We start from the raw sequence: 25,546 nt of genomic DNA, 5'->3' as shown, positions 1-25,546 counted from the left end.
TGGCACCCAACTGGTCACGTGAGGGCCGAGACAAGACGATTGTTATGATGCGACCAAGAATGACAGTGCATCATCTAGCATACCACAGGTATGTACATAAAAGCTAAGCCGAGGCATAGGTAAGATAGAGACAATGATGTCAAAATGAGTGTTAGAGATAAACTTGTTGAAGGATCGCATAGGACCCTAGGCCTTAACCTCAAAAGTCGAGGTTCTAAAGGAAATTTGGATATGCAATTCTTAAGTAAAGTACGCCCGTATGAAATATGAAAACTTGCCAAATTTAGTGTCGATCGGATACGGGACGGGTGCTGACAACTTAGATTTATATTTATATATAGAAGTGGTGAGGTGGGGTGAGATTAGAGATGAGAAATGATCTGAGAAATGTGTACCAGCTTCTCATTTTTGAGCAATACGGGTGGTTCCCCGCATAAGTTTGGGCCTATGGGTCATGGGTTATGAACGTCTCTGGCTCCCACGTTTTCCAAGTTCTTATTCTTCTTTGATTTTAGGCACAATTGGGAGTGGTTAATGAGTGGGTCGAGGTGGGCTCAACCGATGTGGAACTGGCCCCATCATTTTCCCTCTCCTCCCTTCCTTGTTCGGCGACCACCTCGACCCGACGCTTGCATCTCTCATCGACCTTTACCAACGTTGACGAGCATTCATTAAGCATTAAGTGGGGGTGTACCCAGGCCAGCGAGCGACGGGCTCTCTCCCTCTCGCCTCTGGTGCGAGCAGCACCACACGAACGTTCTGGCGATTGGAAATTTCCGACCAGCGGCGACCCGATCCACGGCATTCACGCTCTTCTGCGACCGATCTCCTCCCTCTCTCACGGTGGCGACAGAGCTGTTCAAACACCTTCGAAGACATTTCGTTAAGGATTGAAGCTGTTTTGGTGAGAAACATTGGGTAACAATCACTCTAAGCCCCTTTCGGACTTTTTTAAGCGTTTCAGTTTATGTCCTCTGTTCGTTGTATGCTTTGTATGTTGCACGCACTGTTTGATAAATATGATTTCAATTGTATGCTATTACAAACTGCTACGGTTTTCTATGCCTTTCTGATGTCAAATATGCTTTTATGTTGAGATTTTCTGAAACTCCGTGATAGTTTCATGTTTTTGTCAAAAAGCAGGTTCATGTGGTTGCTTGGCTATAGAAAGCTTGTTTTTGGGTGTACATTGATTTAAACCAAGACGTCTCAATCATATATATAATATGAACTTCACGAGAGTTGTGAAGAATGTTGTTCAAATTACCATAAGATAAAGTTAAATTACACTAGGAGAAGTCAAGTTTCTTTAAAGTTGAATTAAAGTTGCAATTAATGTCACATTAAGAAGAATTAAGCTTCATTTATGCAACAAGGGTTTCAAGATACTTCAAGTGGGACCTCATTTGTTCTTTGATGGTTCCAAGTAAACTTGGAAAATGCAGTAGAAAGAGCATTTGTGCTGTTTTTTTAGCGATGGGATAAGTTTCTTTGTCATTCTATGTAGTATAGGTTGTATGCTTAGAATCATTAAAGCCTAACATGATCGATCTTCCTGTGAAATGATTCAAATCTCAAACAAGTTTTCTTGCCTTGAGATATTTGATCAATAAGATAATCAGAATCTTATTTTTTGTTGAGAGGATTTCTTATTGTTAAGTCATCGAGGCTTTGGATATAAATGGTCCGGGTTGCTCGCTCAAGGCCTAGGGTATAAATGATCAAGGATCGAACATTGAGTTCTATATGGTAGTGTTGAGGCCGTAGGAATAAATGTTAAGGCGTAGACATGCCTCAAAAGAATAAGTCTCAAAGAAACATGTTGTATTTTGTTTGTGCGACTCCACAGGTGGAAGCTAATAATTGAGTGAGAGATGTCGTACTTGCTGCCGCATCTTCATTCAGGATGGGCTGTTGACCAGGCAATTCTGGCTGAAGAAGAGCGTCTTGTGGTCATTCGTTTTGGTCATGACTGGGACGAGACTTGTATGCAGGTGTTGAACTTTGAGTGTTGGTGTATGCATTAGGGGTTGTCCATTCATGGTGTTTTTGGTTGTTGATTTGGATGCAGATGGACGAAGTGTTGGCATCAGTAGCAGAGACGATCAAGAACTTCGCAGTGATATACCTTGTGGATATCACAGAGGTTCCTGACTTCAACACAATGTACGAGCTGTATGATCCATCCACCGTGATGTTCTTCTTCAGGAACAAGCACATAATGATAGATCTTGGGACCGGAAACAACAATAAAATAAACTGGGCACTTAAGGATAAGCAGGAGTTCATAGATATCATTGAAACAGTGTATCGTGGAGCAAGGAAAGGACGCGGTTTGGTCATTGCACCAAAGGACTATTCAACCAAGTATCGCTACTAACATCTTTTGCTGCTGTTAGCTGCTGCTGCATCTGCTACTTCTTGTATGTTTTGGATAAATTTGGTGTGTTATTCTTAAGCTCTAATCTTTCATTGTTTGCAATCATTTCTACAATTATAACTAATTTTGATTTTGTGAAGTATATATTGATAACAGTGGAAATAAAAGATTCAAATACTACACGGACGGAATCCAAAGCTACCCCAATGGACATTTCTTAGTTTTCAGGTGTGTTTTATACTTCCAATGTCATTACGCAAAGACATGTCATGACTAACTTGTGCCCGTGCGAGTCTTTGTCTTAAAAATGCATGTTCCATAATTATCGTGACATAAATTTCTTATGAGATAAAATGGAGTACATTATGGTGTCTCGTAAGAGCATAAATGAAGTTATATCAACATAGTAGTCGTAATCAAACATCATAATTCATTTAAATATTATAACATAAACAATAACACGTAAATAAAGTCATAATCATGCATCAAACAATTGCATCCAACCTAGCCCGTAACTTAATTGGGTGCTTCTTATCATGACTTATCCTGGCGGACTAGTCCTATGTTCAACTTCGTTTGAAATTCAATTCATCTATAATATTTCAATTAGGTTTGATAGGAGATATCTTTTACTCTTATTTCAATTATGTTTTTTCATTTGTGTATGAATGACAAATATTAAGATGAAATTTTGCACAAATGAGTGACAACACATATGTAATAATAGACTTATTATAAAAGAAGTAGGTCGCTACACCTTAGTCCATGATAAAACTTTTGGTCTAAAACCTCGTATCATGTCTAGTCGTTCATAATTATTGTGAATACCAATTATTAACAAATGATATGAATGTCGGGGTAATTTCGTTAAGGAAAATAAAGGCGGGTATGGAGTTTGTAATTAGAGGTAGAAGCAATGAATCCATTTATTTTGGTTCTTCTTACTACAATTTCAATCTGTACTTCCAAGAACATACCCCATAAGAAGTGTCATGTCGGTTCTGTTTTCCTGTTAATGTTCGTGAAAAAAAATGTTTACTAGGGACAAATTATTTGTGTCCCTTGCCATGTTTGGTAATATAATATATATATATATATATATATATATATATATATGATTTATTTTATAGATGAAGCTACACATGCATGTATCTATCTACATTCCCATTAATGCATCTTCCGATCATTGTATGTGTACTCTTTTTCTTGTGAGACGAACACGACTCTCCACAATGGTATGATATTGTCCACTTTGAGCATAAGCTCTCATGGCTTTGCTTTGGGCTTCCCCAAAAGGCCTCATACCAATGGAGATAGTATTCGTCACTTATAAACCCATGATCTTCCACTAAATTAACCAATGTGGGACACTCCCAATCCCAATAATCCTCAACAATAGCTTGCTTATGGACTTCTTAGGCATGCCACCACCTGAATAAGACATTGACAGATCATGTTGAATGATTTTCTTCTTAATAAATTTCACATCACAGCGATTCAATCGGGTAATCTTCTGAAAAGATCTAATTTTGAGAGCATTTGACAGTTCCGGTCTCAAAACAGTCTTCTCTCCAATGGTCTTAAACTTTGAGGCTTCAACAACTATAAAAGCTCCTTCACCATTTGAGTTCACGTAAAGTCCACCCAAAATATACAAAGCATCTACATGGCCAAGCTTCAAGTCGATTGCCTTCTGAAACACCTCAATTTCTCGCTCATCTTCCCTCATTGCATGCAAAGCGGATGCCAAATCACAGTGAGCATCAACATAATCTGGTTTCATGAATATGACCTCTTTCAAGGCCTTAACGGCAGGATCCAAATTATTGATATGACCCTCTAATAATTGAATCTGAGCTTTTGATTGCTCCAATTCTAATGACAAAGAGTAATAATTCATCTCAACTTGTGCAGACTCAGCATACTCCATACACCGGTGAATTACATCACTGGCAGACTGCAAAAGCTCTTGATCTTCTGATCCTTTTTTACCACTCAATATATTTGCAGGAGCTTTATATCCTTGGTCAAGGTCCAAGTCATCCTTACTATGATCATCAAGGGCATGCTTGAGCTTTTGAGCAAGGGACTCATCTTCTTCAGCTACCCAACCATCATGCTCATCACAAGCACTGTCACTATTGTCACTAGATGCATAGTCCTGACTTAAGAGGGTATCAAATCGATCATCCAAAAGCTGTCGAGTTCGTGGCTTATCAACATCATCCTCCACATGGTCAACATCTGCATCCTCAAAAATGTCATCGCCAAAAGATTTGTTATTAATAATATTCTGGCTTCTTGTCGCCTTCTCAAAATCCTTAGCCACACTAAACTTATTATCCATTGAACCATCCTCCCCTTCTTCACATAAATTTACCTGAACTACGAAATCCTCCTCCAAGTCCTCAACATCAGAACCAAATCGTGATAAATCATCATCATCAAGCAGTGCAGCTATTTCTGGGTCAGACTGGGGCGGAGCATCAGTAGCCGAATCCTGCAAATTGGTAGTTTGATCTAAATTCTCCAAGATGAGAAAATCGTCAGCCTCAGAGGGGAGGTAAAGACCGTCAAGATCGTCAAACGTTAGCTCGACAACTTCATTTTCGTCGAATCTCAAATCCAAGGCCGTGGAGTAAACAGAAGAGTCATCAGGGGCAATAGAATTGAAATCGGAGAAAAAGAGAGAGTCTAGATGCGAAATTTGGAGAGAATCAAACTCAGAAGCGTAAGTAGTGGAATTAGAATTTTGATCACCTGTATAAACATCATCTTGATATACGGCTGAAGTCACGTTTGTTGGCTGGTCAAGAACCTCAGTGGTTAAGCAATATTCCCAAATTGGATCTGGAGAACTTTTATTTTCATGTACCGCATTTGCTTCTGATTCCTGCATCTTGACTCTGCAATTTGGTTTAATATGGCCTGGCTTTCCGCAATGATCACACACCACTTTCGCCTGACAATCTCGTTTAAAGTGACCTGGTTTTCCACACCTGTAACAAGCTTTAAATGGCTTCTTTGACCACTCCTCACTTCTTAATTGATTCCCATTGCTAGATGAAGGCTTTGAATGAAAATTCTGTCTCCTTTGATCTTTGACATACAACACACCTTCTAACTTTGGGGAAAATTCGTTGCTGCTAGTCATTTGCTTAATCAATGCTTCCTGATTGGAAAGAAGATTCTCCAGTTCAATAACTGTAGGCTGATTTGCCCACCCTTGTATTGAGGAAACAAATGGCATAAACTCTTTTCGTAATCCACGAATAAGATAACGCCGTAATCGAGCCTCACTCACTGGCTCCTCAGCATCTAATTCTGAAATTTCATAACAAAGATTTTTCACTTTCAAAAAATATTCTTCAACCGAAAAATTACCTTGAGTTACCATAGCTAGTTCATTCTCTAGAAATTGCAGTCGAGCGGTATTTTTCTTAGTGAACAACTTTTGAAGTGTATCCCATATTTGCTTTGGTGACTTTAAATCACGAACATGATCAATATACTCCTTGCTAATCAAAGTCCGCAAGGTAAACAAGGCTTTTCCGCATTTGATCTTCCATTGTTGGCGTAATTTTGCATTCTGTGGAGTATCGGCTGGAATTTCTGTGTCATCACCTTCAATTAAATCCCACAAATCTTGCCCTTGTAGATAAGCTTCCATGCATAACTTCCAATAACTATAGTTATTGCCAACCAGCTTTTCCATAGCTACACCCATAGAAGCACTCCCACTATTCATCTCGTTGAGTAATAATATTAAACCGTACCAACTTGGCTCTGATACCAACTGACGCAATATCTACCACTTAAAAGTGTGCATAGATATGAAAATATTATTACTCAACGAAAGAATACAGATTTAAGAATGACAAAAAGAATTGGGATGGAATGTTCAATCTTCATTGATATTCACCACCTTTAAATAGGATACAAGATACTAAATAATATCTACCAAGAAAATATAAACTAACTAAATACTGATAATAAAATAAAATATACTACTATTCAAATTCAACTGATTACGATATCTAAAATATATTTCCTAACTAATATATTCTGGAAGATTACGAATATCATATATTCCATAACTAATTCAAACTAAAATAAGTTGCACTAAATTGTGACATTTCTTTCTTTTTTTCTCAAAATATTATTATTTTTTTTTTTTTTTGTATTTATTAAAACAAAAACTTATATTAATATACTTTTTCATACAAAATATTATTATTATTATTTTAATTTGAAAATGGATCATTTGGCAATAGAATCTCGTCGGATCTGTACTTGTTGTATCCACAATCACTTATTTTCGATTTAAGTTAATAGAAATTATATTTTTATTTTTATTTTTTGTTGGCGTTGAAATTAAATTATCAACCGACATAATCCAACATTTCAATTTTTTTTTTATTTTAATTATTGTTGTAAATATTTCGCACCAATTTAAATATGGTATGATGTTGGGTGTTTAAAATTGTCCTTAGATTAGGGGTTACTTAATTTTAATTTATTGTATTTTACAAATAAACTATTTCAATATTTATCTATATATGTTTTACTCATTTTTTAATTCCTACTCTACAATAATCTTTTATATTAATACTAATAAACTTATTAAAATAGTTACCTCATAACGCTCCATGCTAGGATTCAGATGAGAATTCAGCACTTATGTGTCCCGACATTCTCCTACGTCATGGTCACTAGTATATTTCTCATTTTTAAGAGGGAAAGACCAACCTGGGTCGTAACTTTTCCATTCTTTTTTTTAATAATTTTATCCTCATAATTGTTCTCATCGACTGTAATCTTAAATCATTCATATACTCCTCTTTTACTCAGATGTCACGTGCATTTTCGAACTTTATGCGACTCATGTTGTATATCATTTTTCGATTTAATTTTTTTTGCGTTTAAAGTTGTATGAGAAATAAAATAGTTTAGAATTTGAATTTATTTTATTATTCCAATTATAAATCGGGGAAGATCCGGTAGCATTAAATAAAATTGGGGTAAATGATTGGATATAGAAAAAGAATTAATTGTGGATATTTGTAAAGATTTGAGGGGTAAATGTGTAAAAGTGACAGCTAAGAATCTCATGCCATTGCCATGGGATGCGGAAGAAACGAAACATCCACAGAAAGCAACCTCTCCATCCTATTTACAAAATTAGCCCTACACAAACTACTTTATTCCGGAATTGCACTCAACTTCGCCCTAAATTTTCTACCCCCACCACTCCCCTTCTGCAAGCTCCTTCTCGGAGGCTTCCTAAACTCCTCGTCGGAAAACGCGAGAGGGGAGACCGCCGTGCGTCGAGATCCAGATTTTTCAGTCCCTCCGGCGCCGGCCTTGATAAGCGCGGAGCTAGCCTTGACGGCGAGTGCGGCCATCTCCTCCGGGTGCAGCGGCTGGTTGAGCCTGTCCAAGGGCAGGGCAAAGTAAAGGTGGCCGAGTTGGAGGTGGTCGTCGTCATGGACGGCGTAAACGGCGTCGTCGAAGTCCATGTCGTCGGAGTTGCAAATGAAAGTGGCGGGGTGTTTGTGTAGGAGAAAGGAGACCTTGACTGGGTAGGAGAACTCGAGGAGTGTGCCGTCGGTTAGAATCAGCTTGGCGGTGGCCACGTTCACGGAATCGGAGGAAATGCAAATACCCATTTTGGAATTTACTTGGTTCTTTTTTTGGTTTGACTAAGTCCGTGAGCGGAGAAGAATGGGGAAAGGCGGATGGGTATATATAGGGAGGGAGCTGCGGCGAGGTATGAGTCAGAGTGCCATGTAGGATTTGGTTTGTCGTGTAGTTGGGTGTTATGCCAGGCTGTATTATGAGTGGTGACAGGGTGGAAGATTTGGTGGGAATTATATTAATAATAATGATTTTATGTTTACGTAGAATTAAGATTTGGTCAATTACCCTTTCCTTTCCAAAATAATTCAAACCTTTCAAATTCGAGTCCAAATTCAAAGACGGACACTAAATTCAAACATTTCAAACTCTTATAAATAATGTTTCGTTCTCTTTTCTAATCTGCGTATGATTATATTCCACTTCAATCTCACTAAATCTCCGTCCAAATCATTCGGGCATATTATATATAGGTACGAGTATATCTGTAGTATATGAATGATACGTCAATAATGGGAGGAATTTGTATAATGTGGTACATTTAATGAATTTCAAAGTTTTGAAAGTGTGAATGAACAATAAAGAAATGCATGAGGGTGTGTAGAGATTTGAGGGCAGAAATCCGACCACAGAAGATGGCGGTCTGAACAGTGTAGGGTGGATGCGAAGCCTGGGAGAGACGAAGGACACAGACACCCACTTGTCTATGTTTCACTATTCCTGTGTGTTGTGTCCAACAACATGTGCATTCCATAACAACTAAACTTATCCCATGTCTTTTTCTTTTTCTTTAGCTTTCATGTCTCAACCCCCATATGCACATATATAATTCACCAATATAAAATCCCCTTTCCTTCTGCCTCAATTATTGTCCTTCTCAATATTATTCTACTATTCTCGTTCTTCAAACTCTTCTTCGTTTAAACAAATCTACACCTATTACGTAATCAAATAATTTCTAGGTAGGTTGGTAGAAGGGAGTGAGAAAGTTCTCATAGGTTATTCCACTGTTCACCTTCTTTTTTGTGGTTTATATGTATACGTGTTTCATAATAATCTTGTTGTTTACGGTACGAAGGGATTAAAGATTGCAATTAAAAAATGTACGAATCTTTTAGAAAAAGAGGCAACAATATAGCTAAAGAAAATAAAGCTAAATCATATAATATATATAATAGCTCAATGCATACTTCATGGAGAAGTAATACCTTTAGGTTAATCAGTTTCTTTTACACTTTTTACTAACACGAACATGGTCTTTCTAGCTCCATCTAAATTCTCTTTGTATCATTGGCTTTCCAATCGATCCAATAACACTCGATGACAAAAGGGTACGAACAAATTCTATGATACGTCTCCATTGAGGCCAATAATTGAAGATTAAAAAGGTTTAGTTTGGGTAGAAATAGAACCAAGAAATGTATATTTTGTTGCATACATATAATTAATAAGAAGACATTGCATGGGGATTGGTGATGGAGGCCAATAATTGAAGCAATCTACCAAAGCTAAAACGCAAATGGGTTTGTAGTTTCTTCATATTATTCAATCATTCCAAGCACCACCACCAAAACAACACCATTATCTATATATTTTTCTTTTCTTTTCAAACTATATTGCAAAATTAAGACGTTAAGATATTAATTCAACCAAATGTATAAGCCTATACAGAGACGCTATTACGTGCATGACATATTTAATATTTGCATAATTTGTTTTGAAATTTTTTTTTGAAAATATTGGTATGTACGCTGCCATAGACTTGAATGTTCATAGTAAAATTTTAAAACAATAAAGTGAGAAAATGACGTGAAATTTAGATAAAATAAGGAAAAATGAAACAACGCTCTAATCTAACCTAAAGGTTACAATAACATGAACGCATCTATCTTCTCTTTAGTTCCTTGTTTGTTACTACGATGTCTGCATCCGTATAGAGGTGTTTTACATTTACCTAAAAACTAAGAGTAACACATAACTTGAGTATTTTAAGAAATACTCAATGAGTGACCTCACTATTGGGATCAGCAAATGCATACACAATCAATCACAGGGGAGTTATCCTGACATTCCTTAACCTTGAACTCGTCTTGGCTAAAAATTGGATGTGTAATACTTTTATATACATGGTCCATACACGCACACATGAACCTACTAGACGGGCATATATGTACCTTCTGGGCCTACCCTTTAATTAGCACACATTCACGCTATCAGAGCCACGTAGGGAAAGGAGCCCGCATAGTATTGTAATGTGTACATACCGTATCATAACATAATGGCAAACATAAATGTCGTAAAGTAAGCGTTCATATTAATCATAATGGGAAAGTATCCATATGTACATGACATAAAAATTATGCATGAGGTCCCCGTAGCTACATTCGTTCTTTCGTAAACACTTTCTTGACATGTCAACCGTTCACAATCTTGAATATAATCATGCTAACATGAAGTGAATGACGTATCATAGCAATAACATAAGCACATAGTTATGACATAACATAACACAAGTCATAAACTACAACATGTGGAGGGGCCACGGAACACGCATCGTTCATACATCATTCAATAATTTTAAAAATTAAATGAAAGGGTTGATGATTAAAATAGGGAATTAAGCATAAAATGAAGAGGTGTTGATTTGTAAGTAAACCAAACATAAAAAAACTCATAATTTTGTTGGGAAAGGTTGAAGAGTATAACCTCAACAACCGGCAAACCCAAACAATGTGCTCTCTCGCTCCCAGAAAATTATATTAAAAAATAAAAAATAAAAAATAAAAAATAAAAAATAAAAAATGTTGAATAGATTTGTGGAGAAGGAAGAGAGAATAAAAGGTGCGTCTTGCAATTGGGTTACCCAAAGTGCCAAAACTCAAATATAATCATGTTTCAATAATGTAATGCCCAACTCTATTTCCTATCATCTTCCATTTCAATCTACATTATTACTTTCTTTCTTTCTTTTTTTTTAAAAAGGAAGCAATCATTTTTTAATTTTCAACCCGAAGTGAATTACTATATGGGGACGTTGCAACGGACGACCACTACTACATGTATGACATGATGGTTGGCCTGAAAAACTAATAAATAACAGGCAAGATGAAAACACAAACTAAAAGATTGCTGTTAATGATATTTGAGTTTTGGGAGTGGTGGAAGGTAGAGATTTCCTTATCTGGGTACTAACTAAAAGATTTAACGCTCACGTTATGAGGTGATTTAAAGTTATTACAATCATGCCCCTAATTTTCTTATTCTAAATTAGTGACGTCACTCCATGCGTGCTTTAAAGACATAAGCAGAATCTCATAATAAATACTTTTAAAATCAGATCACGGACTTACATATTCAGTTCAAAACTATAATAAAGATAACAGGCTTTTAACATAAAATAAGTTGCATTAAAACACCTATCAACTACTAATGAATTGCTCAAACCATGATGAGCAGGGTTGGATGTGTGGTACTTTCTCACACACGACCCATGTACTCGCACATGGACTCATTAAGCGGGCTTGTATACGTACCCCTTAGTCTGGCTTGGTAGGGCACAATGCATTACATGTTGCCGAACGCCACAAAAAAGAAAAGACATGCATGATATTATGACGAACATAAATATCGAACGTATGAGTCCATATTAACATAACATAACATAACAGAGAAGTATCCCGATGTACATGACATACATACATGCTAGGTCCTTATGATTTATATTCATAGCATGACAGTATCATCATTTCTTTTCTCCTTTCATCCACGACATATTACATATATGCATTATGTATACATCGCAATCACCACATTATCTATTACATAACTTCACGTGACAATACATGACATGACATACATAACATTTCATTTCATTCATAATATAATATAATGAATATCACATGCATACATTACATAGCATCATATGTCAATACGGAGAGCACATAATCATAGCATAAAATAGTAGGGGACATGTAAGGGCCACAAGGCATGCACCATCCAATCATCCAACTCCACCCGTAAGCTTACTTACTTGGTTGGCCTTGGCCAAACTTACTAGTTACTTTGTAGTTGCTTTGAAAACTATGGTTCAACCTTAAATCCCACCTATATCAATCCATATCACATAGCTTAGGGCATATTAATATATTTTAACGGCTATTTCCAATATAAGTCCCTAAACTACCTAAAATTGAATAAATAGGAAATGATATAAAATTTTATATCGAGCCGTTTAAGCCAAGAGGTTGAGACAGAGCGAGCCGCGAAGCCCAGTTGAACAAGCCACCACACACGCTGAAGACAAGCTTATTTCAAGTCGTGGTTGGGATGGTCACGTGTCGGGCATGTGTGTAGCTGAAGGAGGCACGGGTCATAGTCGAGTAGAGGCGTGGGTATACGGGTCATTACCGAGTCGGTGCTGGGCCAAATCGATTGCGAACTGGACTAGGCCTGCACTTCTGGGTTAAAACGAAAGTGGTAGGGTCCGAATGTTCAACCCGACCACTCGTCTCCTTTGCCCGATACGTAGAATGAACCCTCAGTCGTCCCCTTCGTTCTCCAACGGTATTCTGATGTCGTACACGCACGATTTTGTGTCGGTTCGTCCACTTCTCGTTTGTATAATAGCACCACAGTACTCCTATGCTCCTAAATCCCCAAAATTTGCACTGAAACTTGAGATCCTGGCGATACAACCTCTCGAAATGTAGCGTAGTGAATCCTTTTAAAGAAGAAACAAAAATATTCCTCTCGGGCTTGGAATCTTAAGAAATGTAGCCTAGTGAATCCTTTTAAAGAAGAAACATTTTGTAGTTTGTCGAGACCTGTACAGTGACAAAAACTTACTAGTATAATTTATTGATTAATTGATTAAGATTATACAAAATGGACCATCACCTTATATTATTTCAACCTAAGGTCCAATAATTGCAACAAGTTTAGTCACAACTATGTTAATTTGAAATGCTATCTTTTCCTCCCCTCAAGAAGGCTCCATTTTGCCACTTTCTTGGATGAAAAAATGTTTGTCCAATGTCGAAGGTATAGGCCGAAATTTGGGAATCACACACAACAGTGTGCGCAAGCTCCTAGTGCTATGATGCTTGGGTGTCTACACAACATTGTAAACTTCCTTGGTGCCACAGTTCCAAGAACTTCGTGCGAATGAGTGGCTCCTTCGTCTCAGCATCATGTTCGGTACATCTTCCTTCGATGTGCAGCCCCTACACTTCTCTGCTTGACTTCTCTTTGCTTTTACTTAGCCTTCGACCTCGGTTTGCACCGGTCGTGGTTGAGCTCTGAAGACCCAATACTTGTGTCCAAAATGCAAGGCTGAATAACATTAGCCTTCGGAATCTGAAATGAGAATCGAGTTATTCGACAAGTGCCCAACCGACCTCAAATGATCGGTTAACTGATCCAGCAAGGGATATATACCGCTTGTTTCATGTCTCTTGTCATCAACCATAAACTCTGTAATGCACTCATCAATCTCAATGAAGCTAACAGCTTTACACTTGATGATCCCATGCTCATTCATCAGTTTTCTTATATTTCTCACTTCTTTCCATCTCTTTGCTTCAAAATATATGTTTGACAGAAGAACGTAGAGCCCAGAACTGTATGTCTCCAACTCCAGAACCTGTTTCAAGATTTGATTCCCGATGTCCACATTCCCGTAAATCCTACAAGCACCAAGCATAGCGCCCCACACAACAACATCTGGCTTCATTGGCATTCCTCCAATGAGTTTTACTGCTTCCTGCAACAGCCCTCCTCTTCCTAGCAAGTCCACCATGCAAGCGTAATGCTCGATTTCCGGAAGAATCCCGTAAACAGAACTCATTCTCTCGAACAAAGAGCGTCCCATGTCGACAAGTCCGCTATGGCTACAAGCAGATAGCAGTCCAGTGAATGTGATTTCGTCGGGCCAAATCCCCGAAGTATGCATCATATTGAATAGTTTGAGTGCATGCAGGCCATAGCCATGTAATGCAAGTGCCTGGATAATGACATTCCAGGACACTAAATTCTTATCTTTAGACTCAAAGAAAAAATCCATGGCGGTTTCGAGGGCACCACATTTTGCATACATGTCGATGAGGGAATTCGAAAGAGTGGCAGTGATCATGATATTGTTGCTGCAAATATAATAATGTGCTTTCTTTCCCATGGCTAAATCTCCAATTTGACTACAGGCTGAAAGAACACTCACTAGAGTAGCCTCATCAGGCATGATGGTTGTCTCACACATCTGTTGAAGAAGAAGCAATGCTTCCTTGCATCGACCTTCTTGGACATAACATGAGATCATTGAATTCCAAGAGATCACATTCTTATCAGGAATTTGATCAAATACCTCACGAGCATAGCGAAAAAGGCCATGTTTTGAATATGCACTAATCATGGAAGTATGTGAAACAACATTTTTGTCGATCATTCTATCGTAGATTGTCCGAGCAGAAAGCAAATCCCCACACTTAGCATACATATCCAGCAGAGCATTTCTTAAAATTTGATCAAACTCAATCCCAGTAATCTCTACGTAGAGATGCACACATTTTCCCATATCTAAGTTATGACTTCTTGTACAAATGGAGAATAGATGAACCAACGTGAACAGATCCGGCTGAAATCCCCACACTCTCATATCTCGATACAGCAAAAAGGCTTCCTTACAGAACCCATTCCTAGAGTACCCACCAATGATCGAATTCCAGGACACCAGAGTTCTATGTGACATTTCATCGAACAGTTGGCGTGCGCATTGGACAAAACCACAAACGGCATAAACATTGATAAGAGCATTCTGTACGCAAACATGAGACAAAATCCCGAGTCGAATAGCATGGCAATGGACAAGAAGAACTTCCCAATACGCAAGCTGAGAAGCACAAGCTTTGAGCACAAATGGGAGAGTAAATTGATTGGGCAAAAACCCAGAACGCATCATTTTAAAGTAGAGAAAAATAGCATTGATTGGGTGTTGGGAAGTGGAGTATCCCCTTATCAAGCAATTGAACATAAACTTGTTGGGTTGGAGATGGTGATCAAAAACAAGCTGGGCGTAGTGAAGATCCCCAGCTTGAGAAACAGCGCAGAAAGAGACCAATTTTCCAAGAGTGAGAGTTTCAGAAACCAGACCTTGGAGGATGATTTGGGCATGGAGGACCTTGAGCAGTCTCATGGAGGAGCATCTTTCTAATGAAAGGTGAAGGGATTGATGAACAGGGGACTTGAAATCACCACTCTTTGAAGCTGGAATTGCAGGTAATGAGTGGAAACGAAATACAGAGCGGCTGAGGCGGGAAAAAAACATGGACGAGAATAACTCCAACAACATTTGATTTGTGGAGTTTGAATGATAAAAGCAAACATTTTGATTTCCTTTTAATATGAACTCTGAGGCGTAAGAGCACATCAAAATCCCCACACCCCACCCTGCTCATACGAGTTTTATTAGTTTTCATTACCTATCACTTCAATTTTAATTTTTAAATTTCCATATTTATGTTAAATATGTTGATTTAATTTTTTTTTTTTTAAAAACAGATTATAAAAACTATATATTTAAATGGGTAATTAATATAATTTTCATTTAAAGAAAAATTTCTTCAATGTCCTAATAAAAACAATTATTATAAACACATTCATCAGTTTAAATATTTCTTCAATTTAAATAGTTTATCCAACGAATAGAAATTTTTTACATTTTCGATGTGAACGAGAATTCTCCCCCACATTCAAGGTGGATGATGGAAAGGTAAATGAATATCTCTTCATCTCTCACCAGTACAGATTTCACATTAGACACAAGTGGTTACTGTGATAACTCTTTAAAAGTAGAGTCATATCAAGTTTTTTTTTTTTTTTTTTTTTTTTTTTTNTTTTTTTTTTTTTTTTTTTTTTTTTTTTTTTTTTTTTTTTGTATTTAATATGACACTTCTATTCACCATTTTCTCATTATTTACCCCATTTATTCTACTTAGTGAGCATAAAATCGTTTATTGCGGTCCAACATGAAAAAAATATGATTTTGCATAAATCGATTTTAATTGTACATTTAATTGAGTTATATGGTAAAATTTCAGACATTTATGTTGAACCAGGGAGTAGCAAATCTGGAAATGAATGGGGGATGACATGGAAATTTTAAATCCACATCATCAGTCCAGGTGGGCCATTGATTACCCGATGAGGAACATCTATGTGGACAACTTATTCCTTTTCAGCCCTAAAGGCCCAATAAGTGAGTGGACAACTTATTCATTTTCAGCCCTAAAGAAACTCATGCTAAATATAAAAGGAAAAGGGAGACCAAGAAGAGAGAGCCACATTTTGGGGAGGAAATCGAATTACAAGCCGCGTGAACTGCTGTGAAACCAAAGAAGAAGGAGAAAACCCTAATCTAGCCGCTGTTGACAGCAGAAGGAAAAGGAGACCAACAAGGATTGATTAGGGCAAAGAGGTGGACGTGAGAGCTCAAGAGAAGGGAACTTCCATCTAGCAGTTGTTGACGGCAAAAGGAAAAGGAGACCAACAAATATTGATTAGGGCAAAGAGGTGGACGTGAGAGCTCAAGAGAAGGGAACTTCCATTGACGAATGGCAACAAACCGGGATAACTCTCTATTTCCTTATTCTCTTTCCTTATTCCATCAATTTTACATGGTGAAGATGCCTATTCCACTGTTTAATTCAGTTTGTATGGAGAGCTAAACTTAATAAGGGAGGTGAGAGAGTTTTATATAGTTTAAGTATGTTGACGGTATAATTTTAGTTTATTAAAGAGTTGTTGTTAATGATTTACATGTATATTTAATTAGCTACTTTACATACATAGTAGTTCTTTTATTCGGGAGAAGAGAGGAAGCAATGAAATCCTCTTTAATACTCTAGTTCCATAGCAAGGAGATTTGAAGGGTAATAGAAGAGTTAGGAATAATTCTACTCATGGAGCCTTGTTAATAGAAATTACAACGATTATGGAAATAATCACCGTTCATGACCATCGGAAGTGGGTTTGAGAATCTATTAAAAGGAACTAAAATCTACCACAAAACTCAACAACTTATCTATTTAATCTCTCTTAGCCGAACTTTCCTCATTATAGTTGATTTTCTCATCATTTTCTGTTTTTCGACAGCAGTGACACTCTGTTTTAGTTTTGTTTAAATAGTTAAAATCTCCAACACTCATTTGAATGTTACCCAAAAACTCACTTAATTTCCAGCGATGAAATTAACCAAAAAGATAGGTTCCCTGTAGAATCGATAATTTATTTATTACTTGCTACTTGTCAACTCACTTAATTTCCAACGATGAAATTAACCAAAAAGTAACTTGTCAACTCACTTAATTTCCAACGATGAAATTAACCAAAAAGATAGGTTCCCTGTGGAATCAGTAATTTATTTATTACTTGATACTTTTGATAGTGTATACTTGCACTTATTCTTGTGAATTTTACATCATTTTATTATATACATCCACAAGCGATCACATTGGTCTAGGTAGATTGTAGGGGTATAGTAGAGATTTCACATTAGACACAAGCGGTCATTGGTCTAGGTAGATTGTAGGGGTATTGAATCAACGAAAATAAAAGTGCACCTTGATGGTATGAGTAGTAACTTTCATTTTCTTTAAGCCTTTTTTAGTCATCCTATCTTCAAGATTGCTCTCATTCAAAGTATTCCTAAGAGAAATTATTAATCGTGAAACATTTCTAAGAGAAGTTATTAATCGTGAAGCATTTCTATGAGTTGTTAGTGCTTTTGTTTCTGTAAATAGCCATCAATTATATATTTTATTTTGTACGATTCAAAAAAGCATCGTGATTAAACTTATTTTGTTACAAAGTGTGCTTTGTGAGTGTTTCATTATGCTTCGATTATTTGTTTTAGTGTATTTCAATCAAGAGTCAAAACCAACAAACATCCAATGCCTCTCTTATATCATTCCACCCATCACATCTCGCTTTGTCATGTCAAGAATAGACCCATGCGTCATGCATATTCTCAAGGCCTCCCAAACAATCATTCATCCGCGTTCTATTGAGGCATTGGACCTCTTGTGCTTATACCATATTATTTATAGACTTTGTATCAGATACTAGGTGCATAGACCAACCTCTAACACATGGGCGGAAGCACAATGTAGGCATACCCGTGCCGTCTGACACATACACTATCCTTGTAAAACCCATTTCAAAAGAAGTCACTTGAGACACTCATCTCGCAACACTTGCCCTCACTGTGACACACGTCTATGCCACAGGATGGCTCGCTCAACCCACAGAATCCAAGGGTGGTGGAGAGTTGATATCACGCCTACCCTAAAGTACTTTTTGAGGCATTTTTTTGTCTAGTTGGAGTAAATATAATTTTGGCAAATGGTCCGGTGTCTAATCGATGCCAAATTTGGTGAGCATTCATATTTCATATAACCCAACTTAACTCTAGAGCCGCATGCCCAAGCTCCTTCTGAAACTCTAATTTTCGAGGTAAGGTTTGGGCCCCTACCCACCCTTCATCACGCCTATCTTTATCCCCCTCATCTACTTGTTGTCTCCATCTTGGCTTCAATATACACATTATATGGTGTGTTGGATGATACATCCTCCTCCTCAGTCATATCATTACACTCATCTATCTTGACTAATGTATGATTAGATGAGGATCACTGACTTATCTATCTCGATGTGAGAGTCACAATCTACTCTCTTCTTAGTACGATTGTGACATTCTCCACTACTTAAACTAGTCATTGTCCTTGATGACTTTCTCAAGAGTACAGTTGCTCGATGTCTCAATCACTAACTCCTTCGATAGAGCTCTGCCACCGAGCAACTACAACCACAAAATCAAAGGAAGAAAACAATAAAAAAAGCCAATTCTCACACAAATAATCTCCACCCACTCAATAATTTTTATGAATTAATAACAACAAAACTTTGTATTCACCCTAATACGTTGTTTGTAAATGCCATACAAATAAGACAGATACATTTATGCTACACTTTTCAAACACAACTTCACAATAATTACACACTTCTTTCAATGCTTATTCTTATTCTTATTCTTATTCTTTCTAATTATGTACTATAATGTGTTTTTGTATGAACTCGGATTATATAACAAAGCTAAGAGTTTAATCGAATGTTACCCTATGGAAAGGTTCCAGTCAGCCGAATGTGATCGAGCGTCCTCTTTAGACCATACTTGGAAACAGCCTGGTTCCCTTCCCTGAATCCATCTCCATATGCCGATGATGTATCCGACTCGATCTGGTGTTTGAAAAAGTCCCCAAGTTTCTTCTCGAAGTCCGACCGTTTACCTTTCTTTGAAGACGTCGAAGACGAAGAAGATGATGATGAAGGTGATGATGATGAAGATGAGGACGAAGACGAAGACGCCGAGGCAACACCACTTCCCGGGATGGAATACATCTCCGAATCCAACCACATGTGAGCCAATACTTGGCATATGCCTTCTTCAACCTCGGGTTTCAAATTGGGATACCCTGTTCGTGAGTCGTGTAAACAAGTTAAACCATGAAATCGAAAAAGGATTATGAAGCAAAGAGCAACCTTTAAGCCTGAGCCATGCATGCATCATCTCGTGAGCCAGAATAGATCCTGTCAATAACCTGAAATCACGAAGTTACTCACAGATGTAAGTGAGTTTACTTCGCCATCCTTTGGAAGAACACATAGTAATATACATCAAGTGTGTTGAGGAAATCGTACCGAGGAAGGCCATACAGAACGAGAATAGCAGTAACTTCGCAACGACGAACTAATCTATAAGGTTCGGTAAACATGTCTATTATGCGGTAGCCTGCTCCAATCTTCGGCCTCTTGGAGATCTGCAGATTTTGTTGAGAATATAATATCGTATCACATCGATTAAATTAAATTCGAGTAATTGGAACTTGAGGAAAATGTCATACAGTAGCAACAGTCTGCTCTTCTGATAAGCATAGTCCTCTAGTTTCGGGCAAGTGATGATGACCCTGTTATCCACAGACAAACAAAATTCAAATGAGTTCTTGACGAGAATGACAACGTTGTGCATTTTTCTCGACACAGACAACGTCCATTAGTCCTTACATTCTTTTCTCCGACCATGGCCTCGTTTAGCGCTTGCCTCTCAACCAACAACATGGGAACTTGTTGTTCCACTTTCATATTCAGACCCTCATAGAATTCTTGAATTTCGAGGTATAGAGGTTGACACTCATGAGTATCCATGATTGCAGAGTCCAAACACTCTAAACAGAGCTTCCGACCATCATCAAGTAACAAGTAGCTAGTGTCCCTTGGCTGCATCAATTCAAAAGTTAAAACTGAGATGAAGAGAGCCGTTTTCTCCAGATATTGTTTCTTCATACTATACACGTGTGATCGATAAAAGGGGTCGGGGTAGAAAATAATTTTGAAGATCACCTCCATTCTTTCACAGCTACAACATCTCGGAGTTCCATCTTTTTCGTGTGAAGGACAATATTGTTGTGACCAGAAAGGATGTTTTCTATACTCTATAAGACCAGAAGAATTAGTAGGAATCTGTGCAGAAGGAAATTAAGGAAAAGATCAGGGTCAATATATTCGAGGTTATAAAGTTGAATAATCGACAGATGTGAAAGAAACGACAAGATATTCATATATCATTCTCAAACGACAAGACGTTCTTTAGAGGAATAAATCGAACAATGAATGAATCCATCAAACAGAAGAAGAGAGGCTTACAAAGTTGCAGCAAACGTCACATCTTGGATGATGTTGTTCCTTAAAGCAGGATTTGTGATAAGGTCGGTTCCCGGACATCGAGAACTGTCAAAATTTAGATTCATTTTAACGAGAAAACAATACCCACATGTTCAAAAGGAAACTTCAATTGTATATCCACCTCATGATCAGTTATGGGTTCATTGCAAGTATTGCAGCGAAAACATTCTGGATGCCAAACAGCTCCCATGCAACTTAAAAACCGCCCGTGACCAATCTCAGTATGGCAACCAGCACAGACCCTACATGAAATACGAGTTTAGACCAGACCAAATGAAAAGTTACTGAGCTAGATTTCAGACATCGTTCCCATAAGACCAGACCAACGAAATACGAGTTCACGATCAAAGCAGACTAAACATGGCTAAAGTAGTGTTTTGAGGCAAAGGAATATGCATGATTGGCCATATGTACCTGTATCCTGATGGATAGAAGAAAGGATAATGATTGAAAATATTTCCAGTATCAAATCTAGGAGGTGGTGGCTCCATATTTAGACTTTCTTGGAGAGCTCTAGCTAACTGTTCATCTTCTTCAGCTTGATATGTGGAAACCTTCTCATCATCCTCCACTAGAGTGCTAGCAACCTGCTCGTCTTCCTCCAATTGAGCTTTGGCAGCTCTCTCATCTTCCTCCATTTGAGCTTTAGCAAGTCGCTCGTCTTCTTCCATTTGAGCTTTGGCAAGTCGATTATCTTCCTCCATTTGAGCTTTAGCAAGTCGCTCGTCTTCCTCCAATTGAGACTTAGTAATTTGATCGTCATCGTCTGACTCGCCTTTGGCACTTTGTTCATCATCCTCTGATTCAGCTTTGGTACTGTGTTCGTCTTCATCACTGTGAGCTTCTTCTTCTGCAATTCACAAATAACAAAAGAACAATATGAATGAACCCTTGATATAATGTGGCAAGCTTGAATTGTATCATTGTTGTTAATTTCTGAAGTGTCATGCATCATTTTCTGATATATTATCTTCGTGCTGCCCCAGTCACACACCAAGCGACGAACACGCTTAATGCGTCCTCAGAACTCCCCGAAAGACAAGTCAATAAATCATAGAATGCAAAATGAGTGCAACCAAATTCACCTATCAACGCTTTCCCTTTATGATCTTCTTCCAAGAGTGATAGTGCAATTGCATAATCAATCTCCTCTCGTTCATGTTCTGTCAATTCATCCTGTCAAGTTTTCCATGAACACAAATCAGCACCGAGTATCGAGAAGTATTTTACTCTGTAGCGTATACTATCCACCTATGACAGATCTGCAGAAACAGCGGAATAAAGATGAAGAGATGAAAAACCAGATCCCTACCACCGAGGTTCGAGGTTCATCCCAAATTCTATCGTCTCCATATCTTTCCCTGTATGAGCTTTTGTGGCCTTTGAAAAGTTTAGTCCACCAACCCATACTAGAAACTTTACTATTGGATTGTTTGGCTACTATACTTTTTCCTGCACCAAGTTATTCAGTCAGGAACTAGAAATCATCCACTCGAAGTTCTGAAAACGTATAAACGTTACATAAATTCTTTTCAATAGCTCTTTACGTCAATCTCTACGCGTTTAAAAGTTGAAACACATAAGTTTGCAGCAAGCAATACACCAATAAGAAACTGGTAGCAACTGAATCCATACAGCAGAGAAATCAACGCATCACGCAACGACATTTCCTCAATACGAACCAAAGCTAATACCACATTTGCAGGAGAAGTAAATCTTCAGCCAGTGAAGCTTTATACAATCGAGTGGCATTTCCTCAAAATTCAAACGCATCACGCAACGGCATCGGCGTTGTACACAGTGATACTTCACAACAATGGAAATTTTCTATAACGGCCTAAGCCCACAGCTAGTAGATATTGTCCTCTTTGGGCTTCCCCTCGAGGTTTTTAAAATAAGTCTGATAGGGAGAGGTTTCCACACCCTTATAAAGGGTGTTTCGTTCTCCTTCCCAAACGGACGTGGGATCTCACATTTTCACTGCCATTACACTCTAAACCCAGAACAGATAAAGAACAGATCTTCCCAATCAACAGAAGATTCTAAAATGATTAAATCAAGAAACTTCCAAAATTGCAGATACAGGAAACAAGTCAATTCTTCTTGAAGATGGTACAAGATAAAACCAATAGAATCTTGATAAACCCATCTGAAATTCAAATGACCAACAGCCAATAATGGAAAGAAAAAGGCAAAGCGTTGGAAAAACAACTAAAATTTTGATCAAAACACGAGTATTGACAGGAAAGACGAGGGAAATGAAGGAAGAACAATATGAGGGAAAAGAGATCAATTCCATTCCATTCCATTCTATTCCACCTGAAAAAGGGGAAGAAGGTGCAGAGACTGTTGGATCGGAAAAATGTTAGATCAGATAGAATTTGGGAACCCACCAATGCATAATCACCAAAAGAGAGAAAAAATGACAAAAAATATTCTCCTCAGCATATCCATACCCCAACTTTCCCCCTGAACATAGTTGAAACTTTCCTGGACAAGCAAAGTCAAAAGAAGAATTCAGCAGAGGAAAAGCAGAAAACAAAAGGGAATAGAAAAGTGGATTGAAAGCGTAAGAGAAAGGATACTTGAATTCCACTCAATTCCAGGCTGAAAGGGGGGGATAAATTGATTCAAAAGCAGTTGTTGGTCATAGAAGAGGAGGGGGAGGAGGAGAAGAAGAGAAAGTGAAGGGAAAAGGATCAAACCCAGAAGGGGGAAGCGTGTGATGAGTTCAACAAATTTGTTTTGATCCTCCTCTGCAAATGGGTCCTCTGCAAAATTTCGACCACATCCCACAAAACGTCAAGGGACCCCATGGGCCTTCTTTTTTTTTATTAATTTCTGGTTTGACAAAACGTCACCAAGGGAAAGGGAAGAAGGGAAAGGGAGGAAGGGGAAGGAAAGTGATTTTTGATCTTCGGTGGGTACTCCATCCGCCACTCGCTAATAAACAAATAGGTAAGAAGTTATGAGTCAAAAATGTTGAATTCGGGCGACTCAGTGGGTTTTGTGTTAACTACTACCAAACTTCTCGAGGGGCAGGGCAGGGCAACGCAACCCACACCACCAACTCATAATTATTATTCATACTTGTTGCTTCGCTTCTTCAAACTGTGGTTTTTTAATTCAATCTCTGATTATGCTCGTTTTTCCTAATATATTTATTTAGTTGGTAAATACTTTTTTATATAATATATAAATATATATAAACCCTCCTTAACACTATAATTACAAAATAATAATAAAATAAAAACAATCTACATTACTAACTTCAATAAATTTGCATTTACTTTCAATTCTAGAATCCAAGATTTCAACGCTCCATCTCATAAACGCATGACTGTAAGTGTAGGAATCAGATTTGAACGTTGTAATTTGGATTGGATTGAATTTCTAGTTCATTTAAGAAAATTACTGGTTTAGAGCCAACATCTTGCTACGCCATTTTGCCTGAGACTGCATATCCATTTTAAACTCGTTTACTTTGCTTTCGTTGTATGTCTTTCATTATAGTATAGTTTAATATTTTACTTCTAATGTTGTTGGCCTGTGACTCATTACCAATTTTGATGGTTGCACTTTTCAAACATAATTTAACTTTAATCATTCCTTATTGTCACTTTTTAAAGACAATTTGACTAGTCGTTCAATCTTCCTGCTTGACTTATCTGTTATAATATTTGCTTTCTACAATTGCTTTCCAAAATGTTCTAGGAAATTACGTAATTTGTGCCTCCAGCTATCCAAGTTTTAGTTGGTTGACTTACTCAGAGATGAGAACAAGTATCGTATGATTGCATCACGAGCCCCAAAAGTGTGTGATTGTGACAATTGGTATCAAAGTCGAGTTAACTCGTACAAGTGAATCAAATATTTAAGTTTACAACAAAGCAATTAAGCAAGTCTTACATTGATCCATCTGCCGAAAGTGTGTATCGTATCGTATGACTCCATCAAAATTAACATAGCTTCATAGACCCACATAGGCTTCTTACAAGGCGGAGGGATCAATTAAAATTGTCAATTTAGCTTGAAATTGAAATGTATGCACCAGATTTTCCTTGTGTGGCATCTTATTTCATGTGCTTATATGAGAGTAGAAAGTCAATGATGCTAGAAGGAGATATGTTGCCTTTTAGACAAAGATGTTGGGTGAGGGTTCTGTGAATGTTTGATTAATCCACCACACCTAAATGGTGTGAAAGTTATCTTATTTATAATCAAATAAATTACAAGGATATGGAAATAGTAATAAATGGAAATAACAATAAATGGAAAGATACCTGTGGTGTGAAAGTTATCTTATTTGTAATCAAATAAATTACAAGGATATGGAAATGGTAATAAATGGAAATAACAATAAATGGAAAGATACCTATGGCAATAAGGCAAATATTATATATGGTAAACTATAAATGGAAAGATATTTGCCTTATAATAAAATATCAAATATAATATATATGGTAAACTATAATTTATTACTAAATATCCTTAACAGGTTCATTGTTTGCGAGGTTGGAGACAATACCTTTCTGGAAACAAAATTGTAGCCAACATTGTAGTCAGAATAAACAATAGTTTGATATGTCACTTCTTCCACAAGCTCAAGTTTTCTTCTAAATAGGCTCGTTGACAAGAATATGTTACAAAATTGCTCGATCGAGTGAACTAAGCAATAGATGCCCTTAGTTGAAAATGCAAACATGTGACTGTGTATACTATTTCATTTGCGAGCCGCTA

At 37.4% G+C, this 25,546-nt stretch overlaps 4 protein-coding genes across 12 annotated transcripts; 1 reads left to right on the top strand and 3 right to left on the bottom strand.

Annotated features, from left to right (window-relative positions):
• The first annotated feature begins 478 nt into the window (after positions 1 to 478).
• LOC111777647 (thioredoxin-like protein YLS8) lies at positions 479 to 2,701 on the top strand. 5 transcript variants are annotated; one of them, XM_023657340.1, is made up of 4 exons: positions 479 to 918; positions 1,850 to 1,994; positions 2,072 to 2,423; positions 2,537 to 2,701. In XM_023657340.1, the coding sequence occupies exons 2-3, from the start codon at positions 1,875 to 1,877 to the stop codon at positions 2,378 to 2,380; spliced, it is 429 nt and encodes a 142-aa protein (XP_023513108.1). In that variant the 5' UTR covers positions 479 to 918; positions 1,850 to 1,874; the 3' UTR covers positions 2,381 to 2,423; positions 2,537 to 2,701. The 5 variants fall into 5 exon arrangements, 4 of the variants coding, with proteins under 4 accessions (XP_023513108.1, XP_023513107.1, XP_023513106.1 ...); XR_002812408.1 differs by having other exon boundaries at positions 480 to 918; positions 2,072 to 2,443; XM_023657339.1 differs by lacking the exon at positions 2,537 to 2,701 and having other exon boundaries at positions 480 to 904; positions 2,072 to 2,478.
• Positions 2,702 to 7,416: 4,715 nt separating this feature from the next.
• Positions 7,417 to 8,278, bottom strand: LOC111777254. Its single transcript, XM_023656776.1, has one exon. The coding sequence runs from the start codon at positions 8,047 to 8,049 to the stop codon at positions 7,582 to 7,584; it is 468 nt and encodes a 155-aa protein (XP_023512544.1). The 5' UTR covers positions 8,050 to 8,278; the 3' UTR covers positions 7,417 to 7,581.
• Positions 8,279 to 12,882: 4,604 nt separating this feature from the next.
• Positions 12,883 to 15,448, bottom strand: LOC111777252 (pentatricopeptide repeat-containing protein At2g22410, mitochondrial-like). The gene has a single exon (XM_023656770.1). It carries the CDS (start codon positions 15,435 to 15,437, stop codon positions 13,359 to 13,361), a length of 2,079 nt encoding a protein of 692 aa, XP_023512538.1. The 5' UTR covers positions 15,438 to 15,448; the 3' UTR covers positions 12,883 to 13,358.
• Positions 15,449 to 18,916: 3,468 nt separating this feature from the next.
• LOC111777253 (protein DA1-related 1) lies at positions 18,917 to 23,759 on the bottom strand. Of its 5 annotated transcripts, none has more exons than XM_023656771.1 (13): positions 23,392 to 23,759; positions 23,126 to 23,296; positions 22,119 to 22,258; positions 21,892 to 21,982; positions 21,221 to 21,656; positions 20,928 to 21,048; positions 20,768 to 20,851; positions 20,465 to 20,584; positions 20,129 to 20,341; positions 19,969 to 20,031; positions 19,766 to 19,884; positions 19,607 to 19,665; positions 18,917 to 19,539 (listed from the first exon to the last, which is right to left on the bottom strand). In XM_023656771.1, exons 3-13 carry the CDS (start codon positions 22,212 to 22,214, stop codon positions 19,184 to 19,186), a joined length of 1,758 nt encoding a protein of 585 aa, XP_023512539.1. In that variant the 5' UTR covers positions 22,215 to 22,258; positions 23,126 to 23,296; positions 23,392 to 23,759; the 3' UTR covers positions 18,917 to 19,183. The 5 variants fall into 5 exon arrangements, with proteins under 5 accessions (XP_023512539.1, XP_023512541.1, XP_023512540.1 ...); XM_023656773.1 differs by having other exon boundaries at positions 23,512 to 23,759; XM_023656772.1 differs by having other exon boundaries at positions 23,200 to 23,296; positions 23,392 to 23,758.
• Between the last annotated feature and the right edge of the window lie 1,787 nt (positions 23,760 to 25,546).

This window comes from Cucurbita pepo, chromosome LG16, assembly GCF_002806865.2.
Source record: "Cucurbita pepo subsp. pepo cultivar mu-cu-16 chromosome LG16, ASM280686v2, whole genome shotgun sequence".
Taxonomy (NCBI): domain Eukaryota; kingdom Viridiplantae; phylum Streptophyta; class Magnoliopsida; order Cucurbitales; family Cucurbitaceae; genus Cucurbita; species Cucurbita pepo.
Note: the sequence above shows the minus strand (reverse complement) of the source record. Positions and strands in the feature narration are given on the sequence as shown.